Raw genomic sequence first — 23,788 nt, 5'->3', positions numbered from 1 at the left:
GTTTAATTAAAAAACTATAAAATGGATAAAATGATAATAACCATACAGCTCAGAGAGTCACATGAGAGCAGAGAGGAAGAAGAGGATTATTAAATATAATTTCATTTAATAAAATATGATTATATTTCATATCTTCAAATGTTGTGAGGGTATACTAAGAAAATAAATTTAATTGCAATTAAAAACAATACTTATATTCATTCAAATGTAACTTTATTATATTTTCATACATTTCAACTAAATTTAGTCAAATAAAATTCTATTAAATGTAATACAATCTAACGTTTGATTGAATTGAATAAAATATGTTATTAAAAACATTTTAAAAATCTGATAACATTTAATTAAATTGAAAGTAATATACTGTATTCTGTATTTTTCAATAAAATGTGTTTTGTACGATAACATTATTATTTGTTATATTTTATAAAATGAACCTATATTTCATTTGATAAAATTAAACTTGTCATATTTAAAACAAAAATGGTTTTAACGAAATATTTAAATAAATTGAACAATTTTCCATTTAATGAAATACAAATATATAATTACAATTAGCTTTCTCTAGTAATGCATTAGTTCTGGATGTAATGGACTTGTTGGCCTCCGTATATTTTAAAATGCCCTTTTTCATTTGCATGTGAAATTTGTACTTTGAAAAAAAATCGTGTCTTCTTTATTTACCACCTTATATAACATGGGGGGGGGGGGGGGAGCCCGGACCCGCTATCTCCGCCCCTGTCTTCAGAAAACATCTCCTCCTCTTCCTCCTCTTCTTCTTCATCCTCCTCCTCCGGTTCTCCTGCCCGCTCGGTGTTACGGAAACCCCCCCGAAATGAAGCCTCTCTTCCCGCCTGGCAGAGCCCCGGTGAGTGCTCCTGATTCTCTCTCGTTAACCTTCAGGGAAATAAAATCCTCCGGACGGTGAAGGAAAAAAACCATTCAGCGACGCGTCCGGAGCTCAGCGGCCGATTTTCAGCGCCTAAACCCGGACTCATCACCTGTAGACCCCGGTGTTACAGGTGATGGGTCCGTTCGTTTTATTTACTGAGTTTTCATGTTGTTTCTCCTCCAAAGGGGGGAGGGGGGGGGGGACAGGCAGACATGAAGGCCACACATTTCATTCTTTATTTATTAGGATTTGTTTCATATTTTCTCTAATGTGAAAGACATTTAAAAATGACCGTTTTTTATATTCATCATCCAGATGTTATTATTACATATATTTATTTTAGGGAGAATTCTCATTTTGCTCGCTGGCACATTAATATGAATTATTCTGTTGTTTTTTTAAGCATCACATAATATAATATATAACATTAAATGAATAATCAACCAACATTTCTCCAGTGAGATGTTTTAATATCAGAATATTACATTTTACAGATTTATTTTAATTAAAATAACACAAAACAAATATTTAAGAAACAGCAGGTGTTCAGTGTTTTTCCATTCTGAGATTTCAGATTTAAAGGAGCCTTAATTCATATTTATTATTATTTATTATAATATTATTGTTAAAGGGATTTAAATGTCATATATTAACTGTGATGTTTAAATATGAGACAATGGGTCCTATATGTGAAAAACAATCAGAGTTTATATTATTTCATCTGTTTTTATAATATGTTGTATTTATTTGTAGTTGTTTTTTAGACCTGGACTTTCTTCACGGTTCGTTGCAGCTCCAGATCCTTTACGTCATATTTTGTGCAAAAAAAGCACATTTTGTAATATTTTTATATTTCCTCACAACTGAGGATTTACTACTTTTTCCTTTTAAATACATTTATTTGAATCCTTTTCAGTATTTATTCTACATTTCTCCTGCATTGAGTACTTTAAGTGAATCATACTTTTGCTTAAATATAATGTTTAATGCAGGTTAGTCACTGTAACAGTATTTATATACACTCAGTCTCTGAACACCTCTCTGTTTGTATGTAGCACTGGTTTCTCTGGTCTGAGGTTGCTGTGGGTAAAACAAGAAACTCAAACTCAGCGTTTTCCTCCCCTCCTTAATGTTTGTCCTGGACGGAGGGTCTCTGAGGACGGAGGGTCTCTGAGGACGAGGAGCTGGATCCCTGTACAGATTCATTAAATTACCTGCAGCTCAGTATCACCTGAGGAAGACTTTAATGCTCTGCCTCCTGCTGAAGGAAAGGTAACTCCAGTTTCTAGAGACTCTCCTTCCCCCCAGAGGAGATTTCTGGACTGGAACTACGTCTTCATTAGAGGATTTTAAAAAGTCTTCGACAGCTCCCTGAGGCGGTGTCTCTCAGCCCCGTTAGACTTCTCCATTAGAAACCATCAGTAGATCTTCATTAGAGATGAACTACAGGCTGCTGAGAAGCTGAGAAAGAACCAACGAACCACTCAACCAACAACTAACCAAGTACTAACATAGCAATTATCTGTCATATTACCTTTAACTCCCTTATTACTAGGGGTGCACCGAATGGGAAAGTCTTGGCCGAAACCGATACCGAAAATAGGAAACAGTTGGCCGAAAACCGAATGCCGAAAGGCCGAAAATGATTAATAGAAATATATATATATATAATGTATACATTTTTTACCAATGTTGTTCAGCTGCCTGATTATGGAAAAAGACATGATTATGGCAAAACTTAACTTAAATAATAATCACTAATATGGGTCCATAAAACATTTATTCAGCACTTTTGAATGCATACAGTACATTCATTCCAAGTCAAGTGCATTTTCTTTTCTCTGTAGGATAACTAGAACAAAGTGCATTCAGAACAAAGCCAAGGTGCTTTAAAATAAACATCTAGGCCAGGAGGCCGACAACAAACTAGTGTAAATAAAGACTGTAACAGCCAGGCCTTCAACAACAAACAAATGCACCTATAAGTGCATGCATACAAATGTGCAAACTGGATAAATCCACAATCAATTACAAATTAAATTACAATTTCAAGAATCTGCAAATAAGGTGGTCTGTCCTCATGAGCAATGTAAACAACATTGTATCATTTAGATACCGAAAGTACAATATATTGAACACTGTGCTGCTGTCATTTCCCCCTCATGATAACCTGAGATGGTGAATTATAACTCACAATGAAAATGGTTCAGGAAAGTGGGTATAGAGTAGACATGTAGAACTAGATAAGCTTATGATAAGCCAGCCTTTTCTACTTAAGACATAAGAAGCATAACAATCAATATAAATATATACACAATAACAGTCACTTCAATATCTTTGGAAACAGACTCAGCATCAGGACGGTCATGATCTTCACAGAGCTCTCAAAGACTGGATATTCACCCATTGGCCGTTAGTAACTACAAACAGAAAGTGGGTCAGGTAGTTGGGGAGATAATCAGGTTGGTTTAAACTGTATGCTAGTTTGTAGAGAGGAACGTTGGTAGGTAGTGGTTTGTTAGCCGGTTCATTGGTGAGTTGGTTGCTAAATGTTTCTTTGTTGGTCGATTTGTAGTTAGGTTAGTTAGTAGATAGGAACGTTATAGCTAGTTAGTTAGTCGGTTGATTGGTATGTTAGTAAGTATAGGAAGGTTAGTCGATGTTATTTTGGTTGATTGCTATGTACTTGGTTTATCAGTCGATTGTTAGGTTGGTCAATAGCTAAGAAGGTTGGTTGTTAGATAATTGGTTCAAATCAAATCAAATCAAATCAAATCAAGTTTTATTTATAGAGCACATTTATAAACGATTTTTGGTGGAGCCAAAGTGCTACATATAATAAAAATAGCCTACAGTAGAGACACTTTGCAGCAAATACAACAGTTGGTTAGTCATTTGATTGGTAGGTTGGTAAGTAGATAGGAAGGTTGGTTGGTAGGTTGGTAAGTAGATAGGAAGGTTGGTTGGTAGGTTGGTAAGTAGATAGGAAGGTTGGTTGGTAGGTTGGTTAGTAAATACAGTATGAAGATTGGTTGATGGATAGAAATGTTGGCTTTGAAGGTTGGTTAGTAGATGTTAGTTGGGAAGATAATAAGGTTGGCAGTGATGGTTTAAGAGGTACGTTAGTTTGTTAGCCATTGGTAGATTGTTTTGGTAGTTAGGTTAGAAGGTAGGAACATTATAGCTAGTTGATTAGTCGGTTGATTGGTTGGTTGGTTAGTAAATACAGAATGAAGATTGGTTAATGGATAGAAATGTTGGCTTTGAAGGTTGGATGGTAGATGTTATTTTGGTTGATTGCTATGTAGTTGGTTTATCAGTTGATTGGTTGGTTGGTTGGTCAGTAGCTAAGAGGGTTGGTTGGTTGGTTGGTCAGTAGCATACAGTTTAAACCAACCTGATTATCTCCCCAACTACCTGCCTGACCCACTTTCTGTTTGTAGTTACTAACGGCCAATGGGTGTCCAGTCTTTGAGAGCTCTGTGAAGATCATGACCGTCCTGATGCTGAGTCTGTTTCCAAAGATATTGAAGTGACTGTTATTTTCTATATATTTATATTGATTGTTGTGCTTCTTATGTCTTAATGTGTGCATATGTATAAATATGTCAGTTGATTGTGTATATATAGGATATACATATTTGTATACACACTTTTATATATATTTATGTATATCTTTGTACTCCTCAGGATTGTGGGAAACGGTGTTTGGATCTCTCTGAACACACACTGGAAGATTGACACTAAGCTGACTGTGTGTTGTGTCCCCAGCTCCTCTCGGTGTAGCGATGGTGTTCTCCTCTTCAAACAGAGTCAGCCCCTCCCTGTACTCTCCGTATCTCACCTATCAGATGTCCCTGAACTTCTCTGAGAGGGAGAACGCCACAACGTTACCCACAACCCCCCTCTGCAGCCTGGAGGGGAACGCCACCGCCGCCGATGAGCTGACGCCGGGCGAGGTGGCCGTCCTGAGCCTGGGCTTCGGGCTCCTCTGGCTGGTCTCCATCCTGGGGAACGCCCTCGTGTGCCTGGTCATCCATCGCAGCCGCAGGACTCAATCCACCACCAACTACTTCGTGGTGTCCATGGCCTGCGCCGACCTGCTGATGAGCCTCGGCTGGGCGCCTTTCATCCTCTTACAGGTCAGTGGGGTTCTCCCTTTCTGTGTGTGTGTGTGTGTGTGTGTGTGTGTGTGTGTGTGTGTGTGTGTGTGTGTGTGTGTGTGTGTGTGTGTGTGTGTGTGTGTGTGTGTGTGTGTGTGTGTGTGTGTGTGTGTGTGTGTGTGTGTGTGTGTGTGTGTGTGTGTGTGTGTGTGTGTGTGTGTGTGTGTGTGTGTGTTGTTTCGTGAAGCCCTCTGACACACGTGTGTTTTGTGATACTGTGCTGATTAAATACATTTGATTTAATTTAATTGAATTGAATTACAGGTGGCGTCGGGTCGATGGCCGCTGAGCGCCGCTGCGTGTAAGGCGGTTCGATACCTGCAGCACCTGTGCCCCGGCGTGCAGGTGTACGTCCTGCTGAGCATCTCCGTGGACCGGTTCTACACCATCCTGTACCCGCTGAGCTTCAAGGTGTCGCGGGAGAAAGCCAAGAAGATGATCGCGGCGTCGTGGCTGTTCGACGCCGCCTTCGTGTCGCCTTGCTTCTTCTTCTACGGATCCACCGACAGCCAACACTGTGACTTCTTCTTCCTCCCGGACAGCTGGGGCGGATTGTCCTACGCCTCCATTCACCTTCTGTTCGGTTTCCTTGTTCCCGCGGTGCTCATCGTGTCTTTCTACCAACGAGTGGTACGCTACATCTGGAGAATCAGCGCCGACGGACACACGGTCCGACGCACGATGAACATTGTGCCGCGGACTAAAGTGAAGACCATCAAGATGTTCCTGATGCTGAACTCGGTGTTCTTCCTCACCTGGACGCCTTTCTACATCGCCCAGCTGTGGCACCCGAAGGAATCGAACAGTCGTCAGGGTTTGCTCTTCTTCACCGCCATCGCGTGGATCTCCTTCAGCTCCACGGCCTCCAAACCCACGCTGTACTCCGTCTACAACGCCAACTTCAGGAGGGGCATGAGGGAGACCTTCTGCATGTCCTCCATGAAGTGCTACCGCAGCAACGCCTACACCATCACCGCCAGCTCTCGAGTCGCCAAAAAGAACTACATCGGGGTCGTGGAGATCCCCGTCCAGAACAAGGCGGGCGCCAAGGACTCGGTTTACGATGCGTTTGGTCGGGAGGCGAAGGGGAAGAAAGTCGCCTGGAGCTCAAACGCTAACCCCCCGAACACTTTTGTCTAAAAACAAATTATTTAAAGGTCCTCTGTCATACTGTGTTTCATCAATATATCCCAGGTCTCAAATATATCCAGAGCCTGTCTCTGATTGGCTGAAACACCAAACAGATCATTTCAGCATTACCCATAACCCCCTCTGTTTAAGCCCTGATTCTCTGTCTGTCACTTTAGATGAAAATAAGGAGCCCCTCCCCACGCCCCTCTGAGAGACACTTGGTTACAAAGAACACAATGGAGCTCTAGGAGGAGATTCAGGTGATAAGGGGGGGGGGGGGGGTTACCTTGGTTGCTGATTGGCTAATGGTTACACAAGACAACACATCGTTATGACATCATCAAGTGGCCAAAATCTGATCAGCTCATTTTCAGACAGGTTTTTATAGAAATGGATCAAAAAGAGAGAGAATCTTTGTTCCTGAAACTTTCAGAGTCTCTTTCCACAGAGGGGACACATGTTGATGTAGAAGAGACATGAAGAAGAGGGGACACATGTTGATGTAGAAGAGACATGAAGAAGAGGGGACACATGTTGATGTAGAAGAGACATGGAGAAGAGGGGACACATGTTGATGTAGAAGAGACATGGAGAAGAGGGGACACATGTTGATGTAGAAGAGACATGGAGAAGAGGGGACACATGTTGATGTAGAAGAGACATGGAGAAGAGGGGACACATGTTGATGTAGAAGAGACATGGAGAAGAGGGGACACATGTTGATGTAGAAGAGACATGAAGAAGAGGGGACACATGTTGATGTAGAAGAGACATGAAGAAGAGGGGACACATGTTGATGTAGAAGAGACATGAAGAAGAGGGGACACATGTTGATGTAGAAGAGACATGAAGAAGAGGGGACACATGTTGATGTAGAAGAGACATGAAGAAGAGGGGACACATGTTGATGTAGAAGACATGGAGAAGAGGGGACACATGTTGATGTAGAAGAGACATGAAGAAGAGGGGACACATGTTGATGTAGAAGAGACATGAAGAAGAGGGGACACATGTTGATGTAGAAGAGACATGGAGAAGAGGGGACACATGTTGATGTAGAAGAGACATGAAGAAGAGGGGACACATGTTGATGTAGAAGAGACATGGAGAAGAGGGGACACATGTTGATGTAGAAGAGACATGAAGAAGAGGGGACACATGTTGATGTAGAAGAGACATGGAGAAGAGGGGACACATGTTGATGTAGAAGAGACATGAAGAAGAGGGGACACATGTTGATGTAGAAGAGACATGAAGAAGAGGGGAGACATGTTGATGTAGAAGAGACATGAAGAAGAGGGGACACATGTTGATGTAGAAGAGACATGGAGAAGAGGGGACACATGTTGATGTAGAAGAGACATGGAGAAGAGGGGACACATGTTGATGTAGAAGAGACATGAAGAAGAGGGGACACATGTTGATGTAGAAGAGACATGAAGAAGAGGGGACACATGTTGATGTAGAAGAGACATGAAGAAGAGGGGACACATGTTGATGTAGAAGAGACATGAAGAAGAGGGGACACATGTTGATGTAGAAGAGACATGGAGAAGAGGGGACACATGTTGATGTAGAAGAGACATGAAGAAGAGGGGACACATGTTGATGTAGAAGAGACATGAAGAAGAGGGGACACATGTTGATGTAGAAGAGACATGAAGAAGAGGGGACACATGTTGATGTAGAAGAGACATGAAGAAGAGGGGACACATGTTGATGTAGAAGAGACATGAAGAAGAGGGGACACATGTTGATGTAGAAGAGACATGAGGAAGAGGGGACACATGTTGATGTAGAAGAGACATGGAGAAGAGGGGACACATGTTGATGTAGAAGAGACATGGAGAAGAGGGGACACATGTTGATGTAGAAGAGACATGAAGAAGAGGGGACACATGTTGATGTAGAAGAGACATGAAGAAGAGGGGACACATGTTGATGTAGAAGAGACATGAAGAAGAGGGGAGACATGTTGATGTAGAAGAGACATGAAGAAGAGGGGACACATGTTGATGTAGAAGAGACATGAAGAAGAGGGGAGACATGTTGATGTAGAAGAGACATGAAGAAGAGGGGACACATGTTGATGTAGAAGAGACATGGAGAAGAGGGGACACATGTTGATGTAGAAGAGACATGAAGAAGAGGGGACACATGTTGATGTAGAAGAGACATGAAGAAGAGGGGAGACATGTTGATGTAGAAGAGACATGGAGAAGAGGGGACACATGTTGATGTAGAAGAGACATGAAGAAGAGGGGAGACATGTTGATGTAGAAGAGACATGAAGAAGAGGGGACACATGTTGATGTAGAAGAGACATGAAGAAGAGGGGACACATGTTGATGTATAAGAGACATGGAGAATAGGTCCCCTTTAACCCTCCTATGTTCCACTCTGGTGTTCCTCGTCTCTCACATCAACACAAACACCTTCAATCACCAGATGTTGTTTAAACCCCTTTACGATGTGAACAGTGTCTCAGATACCGTTCACATGAACACCTGCAGTAGATCTACAGAGAATAGACTCTGAAGACGCTTTACTAAATTAACGTTTTGTTGATTTGTGGTTGTGTATCTGATGGAGGAACATCATCAGTTACCAACAGGTGTGACAAAGTTGACTAAACCTTAAATTCAATGAAAGTGTATCAGTTCAGATGTTCAGACTATTTCATGAGGCCTTGAGGCAATCGAATGTAAAACACATCATTTATTTTCAAAGAAAGCAGTAAATCGGTCAGATTTGACCCGAACACGACAGGAGGGTAAAACACAACATCAGTGTTGGCCAAGCTAGCTCAGTGCTAACGTGCTAACGTGCTAACTCTGCGTTCACCTCTGGTTCACCTCCGACAGAGACACCGTTTTTAGTTTGTTTAAAGGGCTTTTTCTCCGCCACAGCTCCTTTTGATACTTCAGATTTCAACCTGTATTTATTTCTGTGCTGTATTTTGACGGGTTGTTTTTGACAGATTAGTGTTCTCTCAGTGTTGTGTCTGATTTCCTGCCGTAATGTTTGTGGTAGAAGCTAACGTTACTGGTGGCTACGCTACTAGCCGTATGTTGACATTATCTGCTAAGCTACATTAGGGGCGCTTACAAAACTCCATACAGTTTGTTCAGCTGATATTAAACACTGTTGTCCAATAAAGACTAATGGAGACGAGCGTTGTGTTTATAAAACTCTCCATGAAATATATACTCTCTACCCCACAGTTCAGAGGTACATGGTGTACTTCTACTCCTCTACAGTTCAGAGGTACATGGTGTACTTATACTCCACTACAGTTCAGAGGTACATGGTGTACTTATACTCCACTACAGTTCAGAGGTACATGGTGTACTTATACTCCACTACAGTTCAGAGGTACATGGTGTACTTATACTCCACTACAGTTCAGAGGTACATGGTGTACTTCTACTGCACTACAGCTCAGAGGTACATGGTGTACTTATACTCCTCTACAGCTCAGAGGTACATGGTGTACTTATACTCCTCTACAGTTCAGAGGTACATGGTGTACTTCTACTGCACTACAGCTCAGAGGTACATGGTGTACTTATACTCCTCTACAGCTCAGAGGTACATGGTGTACTTATACTCCTCTACAGTTCAGAGGTACATGGTGTACTTCTACTGCACTACAGCTCAGAGGTACATGGTGTACTTCTACATACAGTTCAGAGGTACATGGTGTACTTCTACTCCTCTACAGTTCAGAGGTACATGGTGTACTTCTACTCACTACAGTTCAGAGGTACATGGTGTACTTCTACTCCTCTACAGTTCAGAGGTACATGGTGTACTTATACTCCACTACAGTTCAGAGGTACATGGTGTACTTCTACTGCACTACAGCTCAGAGGTACATGGTGTACTTCTACTCCTCTACAGTTCAGAGGTACATGGTGTACTTCTACATACAGTTCAGAGGTACATGGTGTACTTCTACTCCTCTACAGTTCAGAGGTACATGGTGTACTTCTACTCACTGCAGTTCAGAGGTACATGGTGTACTTCTACTGCACTACAGCTCAGAGGTACATGGTGTACTTCTACTCACTGCAGTTCAGAGGTACATGGTGTACTTCTACTCACTACAGTTCAGAGGTACATGGTGTACTTCTACTGCACTACAGCTCAGAGGTACATGGTGTACTTCTACTCACTGCAGTTCAGAGGTACATGGTGTACTTCTACTCACTACAGTTCAGAGGTACATGGTGTACTTCTACTGCACTACAGCTCTGAGGTACATGGTGTACTTCTACTCACTACAGTTCAGAGGTACATGGTGTACTTCTAGTACAGTTCAGAGGTACATGGTGTACTTCTACTCACTACAGTTCAGAGGTACATGGTGTACTTCTACTCTCTACAGTTCAGAGGTACATGGTGTACTTCTACTCTCTACAGTTCAGAGGTACATGGTGTACTTCTACTCCTCTACAGTTCAGAGGTACATGGTGTACTTCTACTCCACTACAGTTCAGAGGTACATGGTGTACTTCTAGTACAGTTCAGAGGTACATGGTGTACTTCTACTCACTACAGTTCAGAGGTACATGGTGTACTTCTACTCACTACAGTTCAGAGGTACATGGTGTACTTCTACTCCACTACAGTTCAGAGGTACATGGTGTACTTCTACTCTCTACAGTTCAGAGGTACATGGTGTACTTCTAGTACAGTTCAGAGGTACATGGTGTACTTCTACTCCACTACAGTTCAGAGGTACATGGTGTACTTCTAGTACAGTTCAGAGGTACATGGTGTACTTCTACTCTCTACAGTTCAGAGGTACATGGTGTACTTCTAGTACAGTTCAGAGGTACATGGTGTACTTCTACTCCACTACAGTTCAGAGGTACATGGTGTACTTCTAGTACAGTTCAGAGGTACATGGTGTACTTCTACTCCTCTACAGTTCAGAGGTACATGGTGTACTTCTACTGCACTACAGCTCAGAGGTACATGGTGTACTTCTACTCTCTACAGTTCAGAGGTACATGGTGTACTTCTAGTACAGTTCAGAGGTACATGGTGTACTTCTAGTACAGTTCAGAGGTACATGGTGTACTTCTACTCCTCTACAGTTCAGAGGTACATGGTGTACTTCTACTCCTCTACAGTTCAGAGGTACATGGTGTACTTCTACTGCACTACAGCTCAGAGGTACATGGTGTACTTCTACTCACTGCAGTTCAGAGGTACATGGTGTACTTCTACTCCACTACAGTTCAGAGGTACATGGTGTACTTCTAGTACAGTTCAGAGGTACATGGTGTACTTCTACTCCACTAGAGTCCAGAGGTACATGGTGTACTTCTACTCCTCTACAGTTCAGAGGTACATGGTGTACTTCTACTCACTACAGTTCAGAGGTACATGGTGTACTTCTACGTACAGTTCAGAGGTACATGGTGTACTTCTACTGCACTACAGTTCAGAGGTACATGGTGTACTTCTACTGCACTACAGTTCAGAGGTACATGGTGTACTTCTACTCCTCTACAGTTCAGAGGTACATGGTGTACTTCTACTCACTACAGTTCAGAGGTACATGGTGTACTTCTATTCCTCTACAGTTCAGAGGTACATGGTGTACTTCTACTGCACTACAGTTCAGAGGTACATGGTGTACTTCTACTCCACTACAGTTCAGAGGTACATGGTGTACTTCTACTCCACTACAGTTCAGAGGTACATGGTGTACTTCTATTCCTCTACAGTTCAGAGGTACATGGTGTACTTCTACTGCACTACAGTTCAGAGGTACATGGTGTACTTCTACTCTCTACAGTTCAGAGGTACATGGTGTACTTCTACTCTCTACAGTTCAGAGGTACATGGTGTACTTCTACTCCACTACAGTTCAGAGGTACATGGTGTACTTCTACTCTCTACAGTTCAGAGGTACATGGTGTACTTCTACTCTCTACAGTTCAGAGGTACATGGTGTACTTCTACTCACTACAGTTCAGAGGTACATGGTGTACTTCTACTCCACTACATGTATTTAATCCCTTTAGTTACTTCTCAGATCTGGATGAATGATGTGAAATATAATCAAGTGTTGAATCAGACTTTAGTTCCACCTGGAGTAAATCCACCAGCTACCCTGCAGTATACAAAGTCATTCAAACTAGCTGCACCTTTACCAGCTTTGAGAACACTTTCATGATCAATCATTATAAAACATATCATATCTATTATTCTGAAATGGACCAATCTGCACAACGACTACTTTTACTGTCTTTCACTATATTTTGATGAGAATACTTTTCTACTTTTACTTGAGGAACATTTTGAATGCAGGACTTTTAATATAGAGTATTCCTACACTCTGGTACTTCTACTTTTACTCAAGTACAAGATCTGAGTACTTCTACTTTTACTCAAGTACAAGATCTGAGTACTTCTACTTTTACTAAGTAAAAGATCTGAGTACTTCTACTTTTACTACAAGACCTGAGTACTTCTACTTTTACTCAAGTACAAGATCTGAGTACTAATACTTTACTTATATAAAAATGCATGCTAAGTGTGTAATAATAATAAGCATAGCATTACAAAAAATGTAAGTAAAAGAATATAATATAAAATAAATGTGGAATTTCCAGTAACAAGAAGAATATGTAGCAGCCAGAGCCAGGTACAGTTTTTAACGGTAAAGGGGAGGGAAGAATAGCACACTTATTTAATCCCACCCCTTCTCGCTAGTATAGATGTATTAACTATTGTTTATAACATTGTATTATTAAGTAAAGAACGTAATGGGTGTAATTCCGGGTATCGCCGCTGCACCCTCCGGCGAGCAACCTGACATAAACACCAGAGAAGAAGAACCAGAAGAGGCGGAACCGGAACCACGATGTAAACAAAGCTAAACATCGCCAACTATTAAACATATGTTCCTCTATTTCCCGATCAATTTAAACTCTTTACTTCATTTGTATTATCTCATCTGACTCTCTTATCCCGGAGCTTAGCATCCCGTGGCTAACCTGTGAGCTAACTGAAGCTAGCGGAGCGGAGATGGATGAAAACAAGGTGAGAAGCTAACGGCTAGCTGAGAAACACGGAAGATTATTAACATTTAATTCACTTTTACAGGTTTTTATAACCAGTTTCTAAAAGTCAATAACTGCTTTAACTGTAAACCTGTAGTGTGTGGAGCCAACTGTTCGTTAAAGGCTGATAACTGTGACTTTAATGAAGCTAATGTTAGCTTGTAGAGAATATGAGATAACGTTAGCTTCAGATGTTTACCTTTATTTCATGTTCAATTCCTAGTTTTTATGTTTTATAGGATGGAAAGGTTAATCTATATACAAGCTTTTTATATTTTGTATCGATAGTCTGTATGTGTTGTCTAACTAAGGTATCATATATAGAATATTATAATATATATTGATTTCTGTGAGGATGAATACTTTGTTGTTTTTATAAATAAAGGGCTTTATGAGTAGTTTTGGTTTAAAATACATTTGAATTAAACTGACATTTACCTTATTTTTCCCACTTATTTGATCCTTTTTAAACCCTTTTGAAGGCAAAGAGACTCATATTTAGAGACCTTGAAAGTGCTTGAGTCTGATATCAAAGTATATAATAACCTCAATGTGATGCTGGTGTTTCTCAGATGGTGGACCACAAAGTGAAGAAGTGTAGTAACTAAGGCCGGGACTCGATTAAAAAAAGTAATCTAATTAATTACAGGCTTTGTAATTAATGAATCAAATTAATCGCATTTTTAATCACATATAAATATCTGACCTGAGAACAGTGAGAAGAAATTTTTTTTCACATGTATTTTAGTATACCATTGAATAATGACTGAATACATAAGCTTAAGCAACAAAACATTGTTTATTTTTTTCAAGGTGGTTCTTAACCAAGACCAACAGAAAAGTGTAGCAATAGCATATTTAGGAATATAGTACATTTCAGAGATTCAGGTAGCCTATAGGTAGGTAGACCTTCTGTAAACTATAACACTTTGTTTTTGAAGTAAAACACAATACTTTCAAGTTCATTCAGAACATTGGAAACCCTGACTATTAGAAAACATCTCTCTGTTGCTTCAGAGGCCAGAACAGACTTTGTTGATTTACCAACAGTTGATTTAAAAAATCTAATCAATTTCAGTCCAACTCTCTCAATAACCTTGGCCAAAACAATAAACAGTTCAACATAAAGTGCCAGTTGCACCAACAACGTAATAAATAGTTCAACATAAAGTGTACCATTTAAAATAAAATAAAAAAGTGCCAGTGATTGACCTCAATCCCTCCTATTCTTCCAATATCCTGATGAAAAATAAAATCTCTCTGTTGCATAGGCCACTGTTTGATCAACGCGAATTGGGTGTGGGTCCTTGTACTCCGAGTCGGGCTAACGTCCACGCTAGCTTCCACGCTAGCTGCTATATGTTTTGCATTGAGGTGATACTTGAGCTTGATGTGCTGCGGTGATATGCAAATTCATTTTTGCATAATTTGCAATCAACCGTGCTCTTATCGACGCTTCCATCCGTCCGTTTTTTAAAACTAAATGTCCCATCCACGGGGCCAACCAAAGCGGTCTCATCAGCTTCTTCGTTCATGTTCGACTATTGTTCACTGTGGTTTGTTGTTTGAAGTCATGAACATTAGTTGGTGCTCCAGTATAATCGGTACCCCTGAAACTCATCCAGTGAGAAACGTTCCGCGGTGCAAAAATAAGTGCGATTAAAATGCGTTAATGTTTGTGTAATGAATCTTAATTAACGCGTTAAAGTCCCGGCCCTAGTAGTAACACATATTTAGAGAATAAAGAACTTCTTATCTTGTAAATAACCTCCGTGTGACGGTGCTGTTTCTCAGATGGTTACCGGTAAGGTGAAGAAACCGGGGAAACGCGGTCGCAAACCGGCGAAGATCGACCTGAAGGCGAAGCTGGAGCGAAGCCGTCAGAGCGCCAGAGAGTGCCGCGCCAGGAAGAAGCTCCGGTACCAATACCTGGAGGAGCTGGTGTCCAGCAAGGAGAGGGCCATCTGCGCCCTGAGGGAGGAGCTGGAGATGGTACCATACACCTCTATGTGACTCTCTCTCTCTCTCTCTCTCTCTCTCTCTCTCTCTCTCTCTCTCTCTCTCTCTCTCTCTCTCTCTCTCTCTCTCTCTCTCTCTCTCTGTGTCTCTCTCTCTCTCTCTGTGTCTCTCTCTCTCTCTCTCTCTCTCTCTCTGTGTCTCTCTCTCTCTCTGTGTCTCTCTCTCTCTCTCTCTCTCTCTCTCTCTGTGTCTCAGTATAATGTGAGGTCTTTACAGATGTCTCTCTCTCTCTCTGTGTATCTCTCTCTCTGTGTCTCAGTATAATGTGAGGTCTTTACAGATGTCTCTCTCTCTCTCTCTCTCTCTCTCTCTCTCCGTCTCTGTGTCTCAGTATAAGCAGTGGTGCTCGGCGATGGACGCGGGGAAGATCCCGTCAGAAATCAAAGCTCTGCTGACCGGAGACGAACAGAAAACGTCTCAGAGCTCCAAGAAGAAGAACAGCATCAGCATGTGAAGCTCACATCCCTTCAGTATGATGAACTGTTCCTTCTCACCGGAGGCTGAGCGACCCTAACGTTCCTTTCATGTTCCGTCACAGAGTTCCTTTATGTGCTTCAGTCACGTGTTTATACTTTAATATTTACATTTCTTAAGGATTTCTAAATCTTCAGGCTTTACTGGAAACTGTTATTCTTCAAAAACAGGATTCTTTGAGTTGAATAGCGGCCGTGTGACGGTGAGTCTCTAATGGGCTGTTTGTGAGACATTAATATATCAAAGCTTGATTCATGCTAGAGACTCAGATCACGAGTCTGACTTTGAAACCACGGAGACCCAAAAGAGAAATGTGGCTTCAAATCATGTTATTTAACAAAAAAAACACGTTTCATTTTCGCATTAATGGTTTTTTTTGTGACTTTTATCCCAGAATACCGTCATCTTTTTTCCCCAATTTGTTTTTTTCATGTAAAATGAAAAAAAGCATGGAGATGTTTATTTTTCCAAATGTGTGATTTTGGTTTGTTTTTTCTTTCAACTTTTTTTTCCATTATGCGACTTTTTTTCAGAATTTCAGTTTTTTTTAAGACATTTTTTTTTTTTTTCAGATTTTCCATTTTTTTTCAAAATTCCCTTTTTCCTCAGAATTCTGTATTTCTTCAAGCAAATGTGTTTTTTTGTCACTTTTATCCGAGAATATTGTAAAGAGAAATTCTAGTAAATGTGTTCATTTATTCTCCCCAAGTTGCGTTTTTGTAAAATGTAGAAAACATGGAGACGGTCTTTCTCCAAAACATTTTTTTTTAAAGAAATTGGCTTTTTATTAATTATTTGACATTTTAGAAATAAATATTTCTTTTCTGCAACTTTTTTCCCCCAAATTCTTTTTTCCTCAGAATTCAGACTTCTGTATTTTTTTCATGTACATTTTTTTTTCTCCTACATTTTCCAGGACTATTTATTTTACGATGATAATGTTTTAGTTTAATTTATTTTCCTACAATGGCCTTAAAACCCCTTCTTATAAAACTCACCTTGATGACAAGGACAGCAGATTTGGGATAAGGACACATGTCAACTAAATAAAGAAGGCATCTGAATGTGAAAAGAATACATCATAAACCTTCTGAGCGTCCTTGTGAGGACAAGAGCCCCAGATTTGATGTTTGAGCAGCTTCCTGACTCCACCTGTATGTATGTAGTTGGTGTTGTAGATATGACTGAAGGTGTGTGCAGGTGCTTCGTCCTGCTGTAGCGTAAATAAACCTGTACAGTGTTGTTGATATATTTTTCTATTTTATACCGAGGGTGAACGCTCCGGCTTCTCCAGAGAGAGACGATTGTAAATGATGATGAAATATAGATTATTATTATTCATTTCCTACCTTTGAGTTTCCCCTGTGTGCACTTTCTTCTCTTTGGCAGAAGCACTTTGTTAGAGGATGTAATTTCAAGCTTTGCAAATATACATTAATAAACGTGTTCAAAGATAAATGGTGAATGTGTTTTCATTTCCTGTCGAGGTTTCGGACATCTCAAGGTTCAAGGTTCTTTATTGTCAAACTAACATAGCTACAGAGTAATGATGTCGTTGAAAGTCTTAAAGGCCCAGATACACCGGCCCGAAATCGGCAGTAAATGGGAGTCGGGCCGAACATGAGCGTGGGCACGCCTTATTCCGAGGTGTGTGTGCGCCGCTCCTTCGGGTCTTTTCTGCCGACCTGACGCCTTTTCTTGCCGATCGGGAACACCACCGGAAGTCGGACAAAGGGAAAACACTGATTGGCTGTTCAGCTAGCGAACCAGTGCATGAGAAGCGTTAACAGAAGTGAGGGAGGTAAACAAATGATTTCAAATGAAAGATGGAACACACACGGACGGCTATTTCACCTCATGGGTTTATAGAGCTCCTGTTCGTTCATGTTTTCAATGGACGAGAGTGAAAATGGAAAGAAAAACGCTATTTGTTGTTTGTTTAGATCACGGAGTCTGTTCTTCTTCTCTGTCTTCCGGTTGTTCCGGTTGTTGCCTCTTTTGAATGATGAATACACACTACCGCCGTCTGCTGGTAAGGAGAGTTATTGCCACTCACGCATGCGCAGTTCATACGTGCTCGGCTCGGATTTGCGGTGTATTCCAGTGCGCGAAGTCGGCAAATACGCAGGAGAGTCCGGCGGCGACGCAACAGTCGGTGTCGGCGTTGGCGACTTCTCAGGTGACTGGCCGGTGTATCTGGGCCTTTAGGTCACAGGCTTCTCCAACAATATAACATAATAATACAGATAAGCAGACAATATTAACATATACTATATTAAAAGTAATACAAAAAGAAAAATAGTTTAAAAAAAAGTGGAATAGTGCAATACGAGTCTATATAGAAGTTATTGGAAGGATATATTAGATAATGGATCATTACTAAGTAGCAGATGAATGAAATAGTTTCAGCAGTTCAGTTCTTATTGCCTGTGGGATGAAGCTGTCTCTGAATCTGGTTGTTCTTGTCAGGATGTCTGAGGTCACACTTTAACTGGATTTATGGGTTTGAGACGGTTTTCAAACAGAAATGAAAAACATCTATTTTCTGAAATGTAGAGTTTAAAGCTATTTATTTCTCAACCTCCTTGAAACCTGGGATTACAGAGTTCAGCTTGTTCCACTAAATGCTCCTTACTTGGTTGAATGTTTGGCACTTCAGGAGGAAGTGCATCTCTGTCTCAGTCTCACCTGTCGTACAGTGACCACATGTTCTGTTCTCTTTTGGTTGCCAGGATCTTTTGAGTCTTCCTATCTCGATTGGCAGTTTGTGGTCACTGAGCCTGTACTTGGTTAGGATCTGTCTCTGCTTTCTATCTCTGACAGTAGAGAGATACTCTGCCAGCTCATACTCTCTGTTTAGAGCCAGGTAACATTCTAATCTACTTTGGCTTTTAGTTTCTTCTTCCCAATGTTGTAAATAGCTGTGTTTACCAGTGGCGTTTAGAAAGTGGTGGGGCACGAACAACTTAGATATTTATATATACGCTTCTGGTGCTTTTTTAAACACGTAACAAATAGCTGTGGGCTATCCATGGTCCCGATAGAGAAAGGGGGCGGGGGGGGGATATACGTAAAACACAGACACTCATCACCAAGGTCACAATATCAATGGATCCAGCAGAGCAATAGCCTATAGGCAAAACACAGAAGATCAACAAAAGATATGACAGAACATCAACTTCCCAAAGCTGCAGTAGACGGTCAACTTCATTCATTTTCTTTCCGTGTAACTGACTTTAATCGCTATACGCTGCTCTCTCTCGTCTTCACAAACAACTACTATTTTCGCCGTACACGTATTTAGCCATCAGCTCTCTGAATGATGAGATGTGGTAGGTATGTCAGCACAGTGCTCCTATGGTGATTATTTTGTTGCCGCACATTGAATAGTACTGAGCCCCTAAAGGTTCATGGAGAGAAAAAAAAGTATATTGTTCGCAGGATATAGTTTCTCGTTCGCACGAGAAAGTTACCGGTGCGCCAAGTAGGAAGTGGAGCACAGAGGAGACAACCGTTTCATTGCAGACCGTTATGTTTATGTGGAGAAATGGCAGTGCAAACATTATTTGAGATATATTTCAAACTCGGACTTCATTTAGGGACATTTTGGCCAGGGGTTTAGAGCTATTGGTTTAAGCACCGGATTGGCAAAACAGGAGAGTCTGTAAACCAGTCTGCTCTGATCTATGAACTCATGTCCGTGACTCAGTATCCGCCGCCCACAGCTGTTTTATAGAAAACCTCCTTCACTTTATGAAATCTCAGCGGCACCAGTGGCCTGTACTACGAAGCAGGATTTAATATTTACTTTTCATTAATGGAGTATGACGCTGCGCTGTCTGTACGCTTGTCCCTGTTTGTGATTGGTCAAATGTTGCTAACCCCGCCCCTTTCACGTAAACACGCTCTCAGCCGGACAGAGAAACCCTGGTTGATTTACTGAGTTGATAACAAGCGTCGTAGGACCGCTTAGCGAGATCTCGTTTGTTAGGGTTAGTTAAGATAACTCAAACATATCTAGGGTCTGTTGAACTGGCTTCGTCGTAAAGGGCACTGGAGGCAGTAACGTGTAACTCAGCAGAATCTTCTTTCTTTACTACTTTGAGAGTAAAGCAAAATCAAATAAAAACATGCGCATACAGACCAGGGGGGTATACTACGAAGCTGGTTCAACCTAACCTGGATATGTTTGAGTTAGCCGGTTGGCCTAATCCAAAACATACGCGCTCTCACTTAACGGTCCTACGACGCTGGTTATCAAGTGGATCGCTCAAACCAGCCGTGTCCTATCTAGTTAGGCGCGTTCACATGAAAGGGGTGGTATCTGGAGCATTCGACCAATCACAAACATGGAGAAGCGTACTGACAGCGCAGCGTCATACTTCCTGAATGAAAAGTCAACTATAATATTAGACATATGAAGAAGTTAAACTTTAAACATCCATGACTTAAACACTTGATCCAGGATCAAAGCCACATAGCTGCACCTGCAAGGTGAATCCAGCTGGTAACAGAACAAGTGTTTGAATGCGTACATGAACAGGTTTATGATATCACTGCCCCGTCTAAGACACCATCTGACTTTCATTACATTTGACTCGAGTGTTTCCTCAACTTAATGTGTTGCTTCAAATAATCCTTCTGCATCCAGTATGTGACCCTGTGAATGTTGCACGGCCAGATACGGCTCAGCTGACTCAGATAAGGAGATGATACATTATGATGTGATATGCCGTGGACTGTACTTAATGTTACTCTGATCCGGTTACTTATGTTGTGGCAGATATTTAAGTAAGCTTTCTTAACGCTAATGTTCTAATAGTCAGATTGCTCTGAAGATGGGAGGTGATATTCTATTCATGTTCACGTTCACACAGTCGCTGATTTTTGCCGGCCGTCTTTCTGCAACGGCAGCTTTTCTGTATTTCCTTTCTCCTGTAATATGACTTGATGGCTTTAAACTCCGCACACTGAGCTCTGATTGGTCAGCAGGCAGTGCTTTCACTGAGTTCAGCTCTTAGCCTGCAACCTAACCTGCTCCGGGGCAGCTTAGCCGCTCAGCATAAGTTACCATGGAGAACCAGCGTCGTAAGACCGGAAAGTCAGAGTTTTCCCTGAAGTTAGCCGCTAAGAGAACATCCTGCTTCGTAGTACAGGCCTCTGATGCAAAGAGCTGTGCCTTTTATTGTTTACTTCACTGTGTTTCCCTTCATTAGAACAGCTGAATAGAGATTAGAGATAGAGGCTGCTACGTTTAACCAGGGTCGACTCTAGAATAAATCGAATGGGGGGGCAATCATTTACCACGGGGGGGCACACACTGCCGTCAACAACCAACACACAAACACCAACGCAACTTCAATTAAAAAAACATGCTGTAAAGTCTCTTGTTTTCACACACACTGCAGGGGAGTAGTGATATTTTTTTGCGCACCACGACCACCCAAACAGAAACATATGGACATAGGCCACCATATAAAAAGTGTGCAAATGTATTTAGTATCCTATCCATGTGGACAGGATTTAAGTGGGGGGGATGGACCTAACCTCCTCTAGGGGGGTCCGGGGCCATGCTCCCCCGGGAAGATTTTTTTAAAATATTGAACCTAAATGCATCAATCTGGTGCACTTTGAGAGCAACATGAAGAGATCTATGGAAACATCTCTCAACACCCAGATGAAACAGAACTGTAAAAAGATTTACTTTTTCTTTATGGATATTTTACAAATCACTCCCGTTTCAAACTGTATTCTTGTTTATTAATAACAACTTTTTTTTACTGTCATATAGTATTTCATACCTGTTTTTCATTTATTCTTTTATTTTTTGAATAACTATAATGTTCATATGAAGGTGTGCCGCGGAAATACTTGTTTACATAAATGGTGACCAAACCGTTTGAGACCCACTGAGATAACCTACACTAAAGTGAACTATCTAAACACTGAGAGAGTCCTTACCTCACTGAGCTGAGGTTATAAGATCCTCTCAGTCTGACGGGAGAGGACTCTCCTCCACCTTGGTGTAGAAACAGCTCTTTATAACCATTAGCATAGCTAGCTAACCAGATGCTAACAACAACATTCCACGTTACCGCTCGCGCACTCACAAAATGCGCTCGTGCCACACACACATACACACACACACACACACACACACACACACACACACACACACACACACACACACACACACACACACACACACACACACACACACACACACACACACACACACACACACACAGCCGAGCCTAAATGAAACACAGAGACCCAGAAGTACTTGTACTGTATATCATATTATGTTCGATGGCTTTACTGTCTAATCAGTGTAACAGATGAACGCTTTCATCTAAACACACAGCCACGTAATGACAACAAAACAAAGGTCGGGGGTCATTGGTCAAGCAACACACCAATCAGAGAGCAGCAGTGAGCACACCTCAGGCTGTGTTTTATATTTGTGTTCTTTATTTCTAATTTATTTCACACAAAAAACTTTAAGTGGAAACGTTTTCACTTATATGATTTAAAAAAAAAACGGCAAAGTGGCAAGGCCTTGGGGGGGACACAGTGACTAATTTGGGGGGGCATGGCCCGCGAATGACCCCCCATGACGCCGACCCACACCTCTACACACATCGAACTACCAGAGTATTCCCCCTATTACTGGTTTTATAAAGGAGATGTCCGGTCACCAGGGCGCATGATGTGTGTGTGTCACATACATGCCAACCTTTACAAATCCAAAAGAGTTTGCGCGCGGCAAATGTGCACGCCCAAACGAGGTAATCAGAATAAATGGAACCCCAGTCATCACATGTATAAACCATGTATTTAACATATTGCATCATTTTAGGCATTTTTCAGAAAAAGTGGTAGTTTGGTAAACAGTGACATCAACGACATGTCTGTAAAATGTCTGGTCTGTAAAATGCCCGAAAAGTAAAAGAATGGGAGATAAATCTCCCAAAGTCTCCACATGTTATTATATTTGTAATGTGTTTCCTCTTTCAGTTGAGACAGTGTAGATGAAGGTCAGGATGTAGAGCTCTTGTGTGAACATTGGATAAAGCCAGGTTCATATTCTTGTTTCATGTTGTTGACATATTAGAGTCAAAGGTTTGCACAGAGCGAAATATCTTTGTGTTGCGCCATACATCAGAAAATACTGCTTTCAAAAAGTCATTTCCTGCTTTTGTCTCCTGATAAAGTGTGATATAAATAATGTAATGTAACACATTAACGACATGTTTGGTGTTGAAAATGTCAGAAAAAGTGAAAGAGTGGGAGATAAATATCCCCAAATCTCAAAATGGTATCATATGTTGTGTGTGTTTGTGGTCCTCTTTCAGTTGAGACACTGTAGGTGAAGGATGCTTCCGGAAAAGTCCAAACACTGGATGTCTTTCAGTCGCCAACATGTGTTTTCGAGACACTGATATTAACGGGGAAATCCTGCAGGACTCAAATGCCTCGTCGGGGGTAACGCTGCCTCTCCCGCAGCGTTACCCCCGGTCTGCTCGTTGTTTCTCTTTCAGAAACACAGAGGACTGTTTGTATGATGACATCACAGACACGCTGCAAACGGTGTCCGCCAAAAGTGGAGTCCTGTGTCTACGGAGTGTCATTTTTATTTGTTATAGTTTGGGAAGATTGAAAATCGGTAGGGAAAGCCAGCTGAGTCCGTAGGCGGTAGAAACATGTCAAAAGCGGCAGACTACCGCCCAAATCGGTAGGGTTGGCAGGTATGGTGTGTTTGTGCTCAGCTCCGCTCTGTGTGTGTGTGTTCGGTTTGTTTGTGTGTGTCCGACACCACCGGCATATGTTTTCAAATTAACATGAACAGTAATTTACACAAATCTGGCCGGTCACTTTTGTTCTAATACTATGGATTTAGTTGACACTACTAGCCGAATTTATTTTGTCCAATATTTTGCGGGAAGGTACATTGAATTAGAAGAAGAACAAGAAGAAGAAGTAGAGGTAGAAGAAGAAGTAGAGGAAGAAGAAGTAGAGGTAGAAGA

The 23,788-nt window shown here is 41.3% G+C and overlaps 2 protein-coding genes across 5 annotated transcripts; both read left to right on the top strand.

The window, feature by feature from the left end:
- Positions 1-722: 722 nt before the first annotated feature.
- Positions 723-6,723, top strand: gpr19 (G protein-coupled receptor 19). 4 transcript variants are annotated; one of them, XM_079655478.1, is made up of 3 exons: positions 723-868; positions 4,664-5,034; positions 5,320-6,723. In XM_079655478.1, the coding sequence occupies exons 2-3, from the start codon at positions 4,681-4,683 to the stop codon at positions 6,193-6,195; spliced, it is 1,230 nt and encodes a 409-aa protein (XP_079511604.1). In that variant the 5' UTR covers positions 723-868; positions 4,664-4,680; the 3' UTR covers positions 6,196-6,723. The 4 variants fall into 4 exon arrangements, with proteins under 4 accessions (XP_079511604.1, XP_079511607.1, XP_079511606.1 ...); XM_079655481.1 differs by lacking the exon at positions 723-868 and adding an exon at positions 884-1,022; XM_079655480.1 differs by lacking the exon at positions 723-868 and adding an exon at positions 1,036-2,164.
- A 6,308-nt stretch (positions 6,724-13,031) lies between these two features.
- Positions 13,032-17,219, top strand: crebl2 (cAMP responsive element binding protein-like 2). The gene is made up of 3 exons (XM_079655107.1): positions 13,032-13,248; positions 15,063-15,260; positions 15,619-17,219. The coding sequence occupies exons 1-3, from the start codon at positions 13,234-13,236 to the stop codon at positions 15,739-15,741; spliced, it is 336 nt and encodes a 111-aa protein (XP_079511233.1). The 5' UTR covers positions 13,032-13,233; the 3' UTR covers positions 15,742-17,219.
- Positions 17,220-23,788: the final 6,569 nt, after the last annotated feature.

This window comes from Notothenia rossii, assembly GCF_949606895.1.
Source record: "Notothenia rossii genome assembly, chromosome: 10".
NCBI lineage: Eukaryota > Metazoa > Chordata > Actinopteri > Perciformes > Nototheniidae > Notothenia > Notothenia rossii.
This window is presented reverse-complemented; position numbering and strand designations above follow the sequence as displayed.

Excerpts from the sequence above, each read along its gene's own strand:
- crebl2 (XM_079655107.1), top strand. Across the intron at positions 15,261-15,618 it reads TGAGGGAGGAGCTGGAGATG|TATAAGCAGTGGTGCTCGGC; the intron begins GTACCATACACC and ends TCTGTGTCTCAG.
- gpr19 (XM_079655478.1), top strand. The coding sequence starts at position 4,681 with ATGGTGTTCTCCTCTTCAAACAGAGTCAGCCCCTCCCTGTACTCTCCG. Across the intron at positions 5,035-5,319 it reads CGCCTTTCATCCTCTTACAG|GTGGCGTCGGGTCGATGGCC; the intron begins GTCAGTGGGGTT and ends ATTGAATTACAG.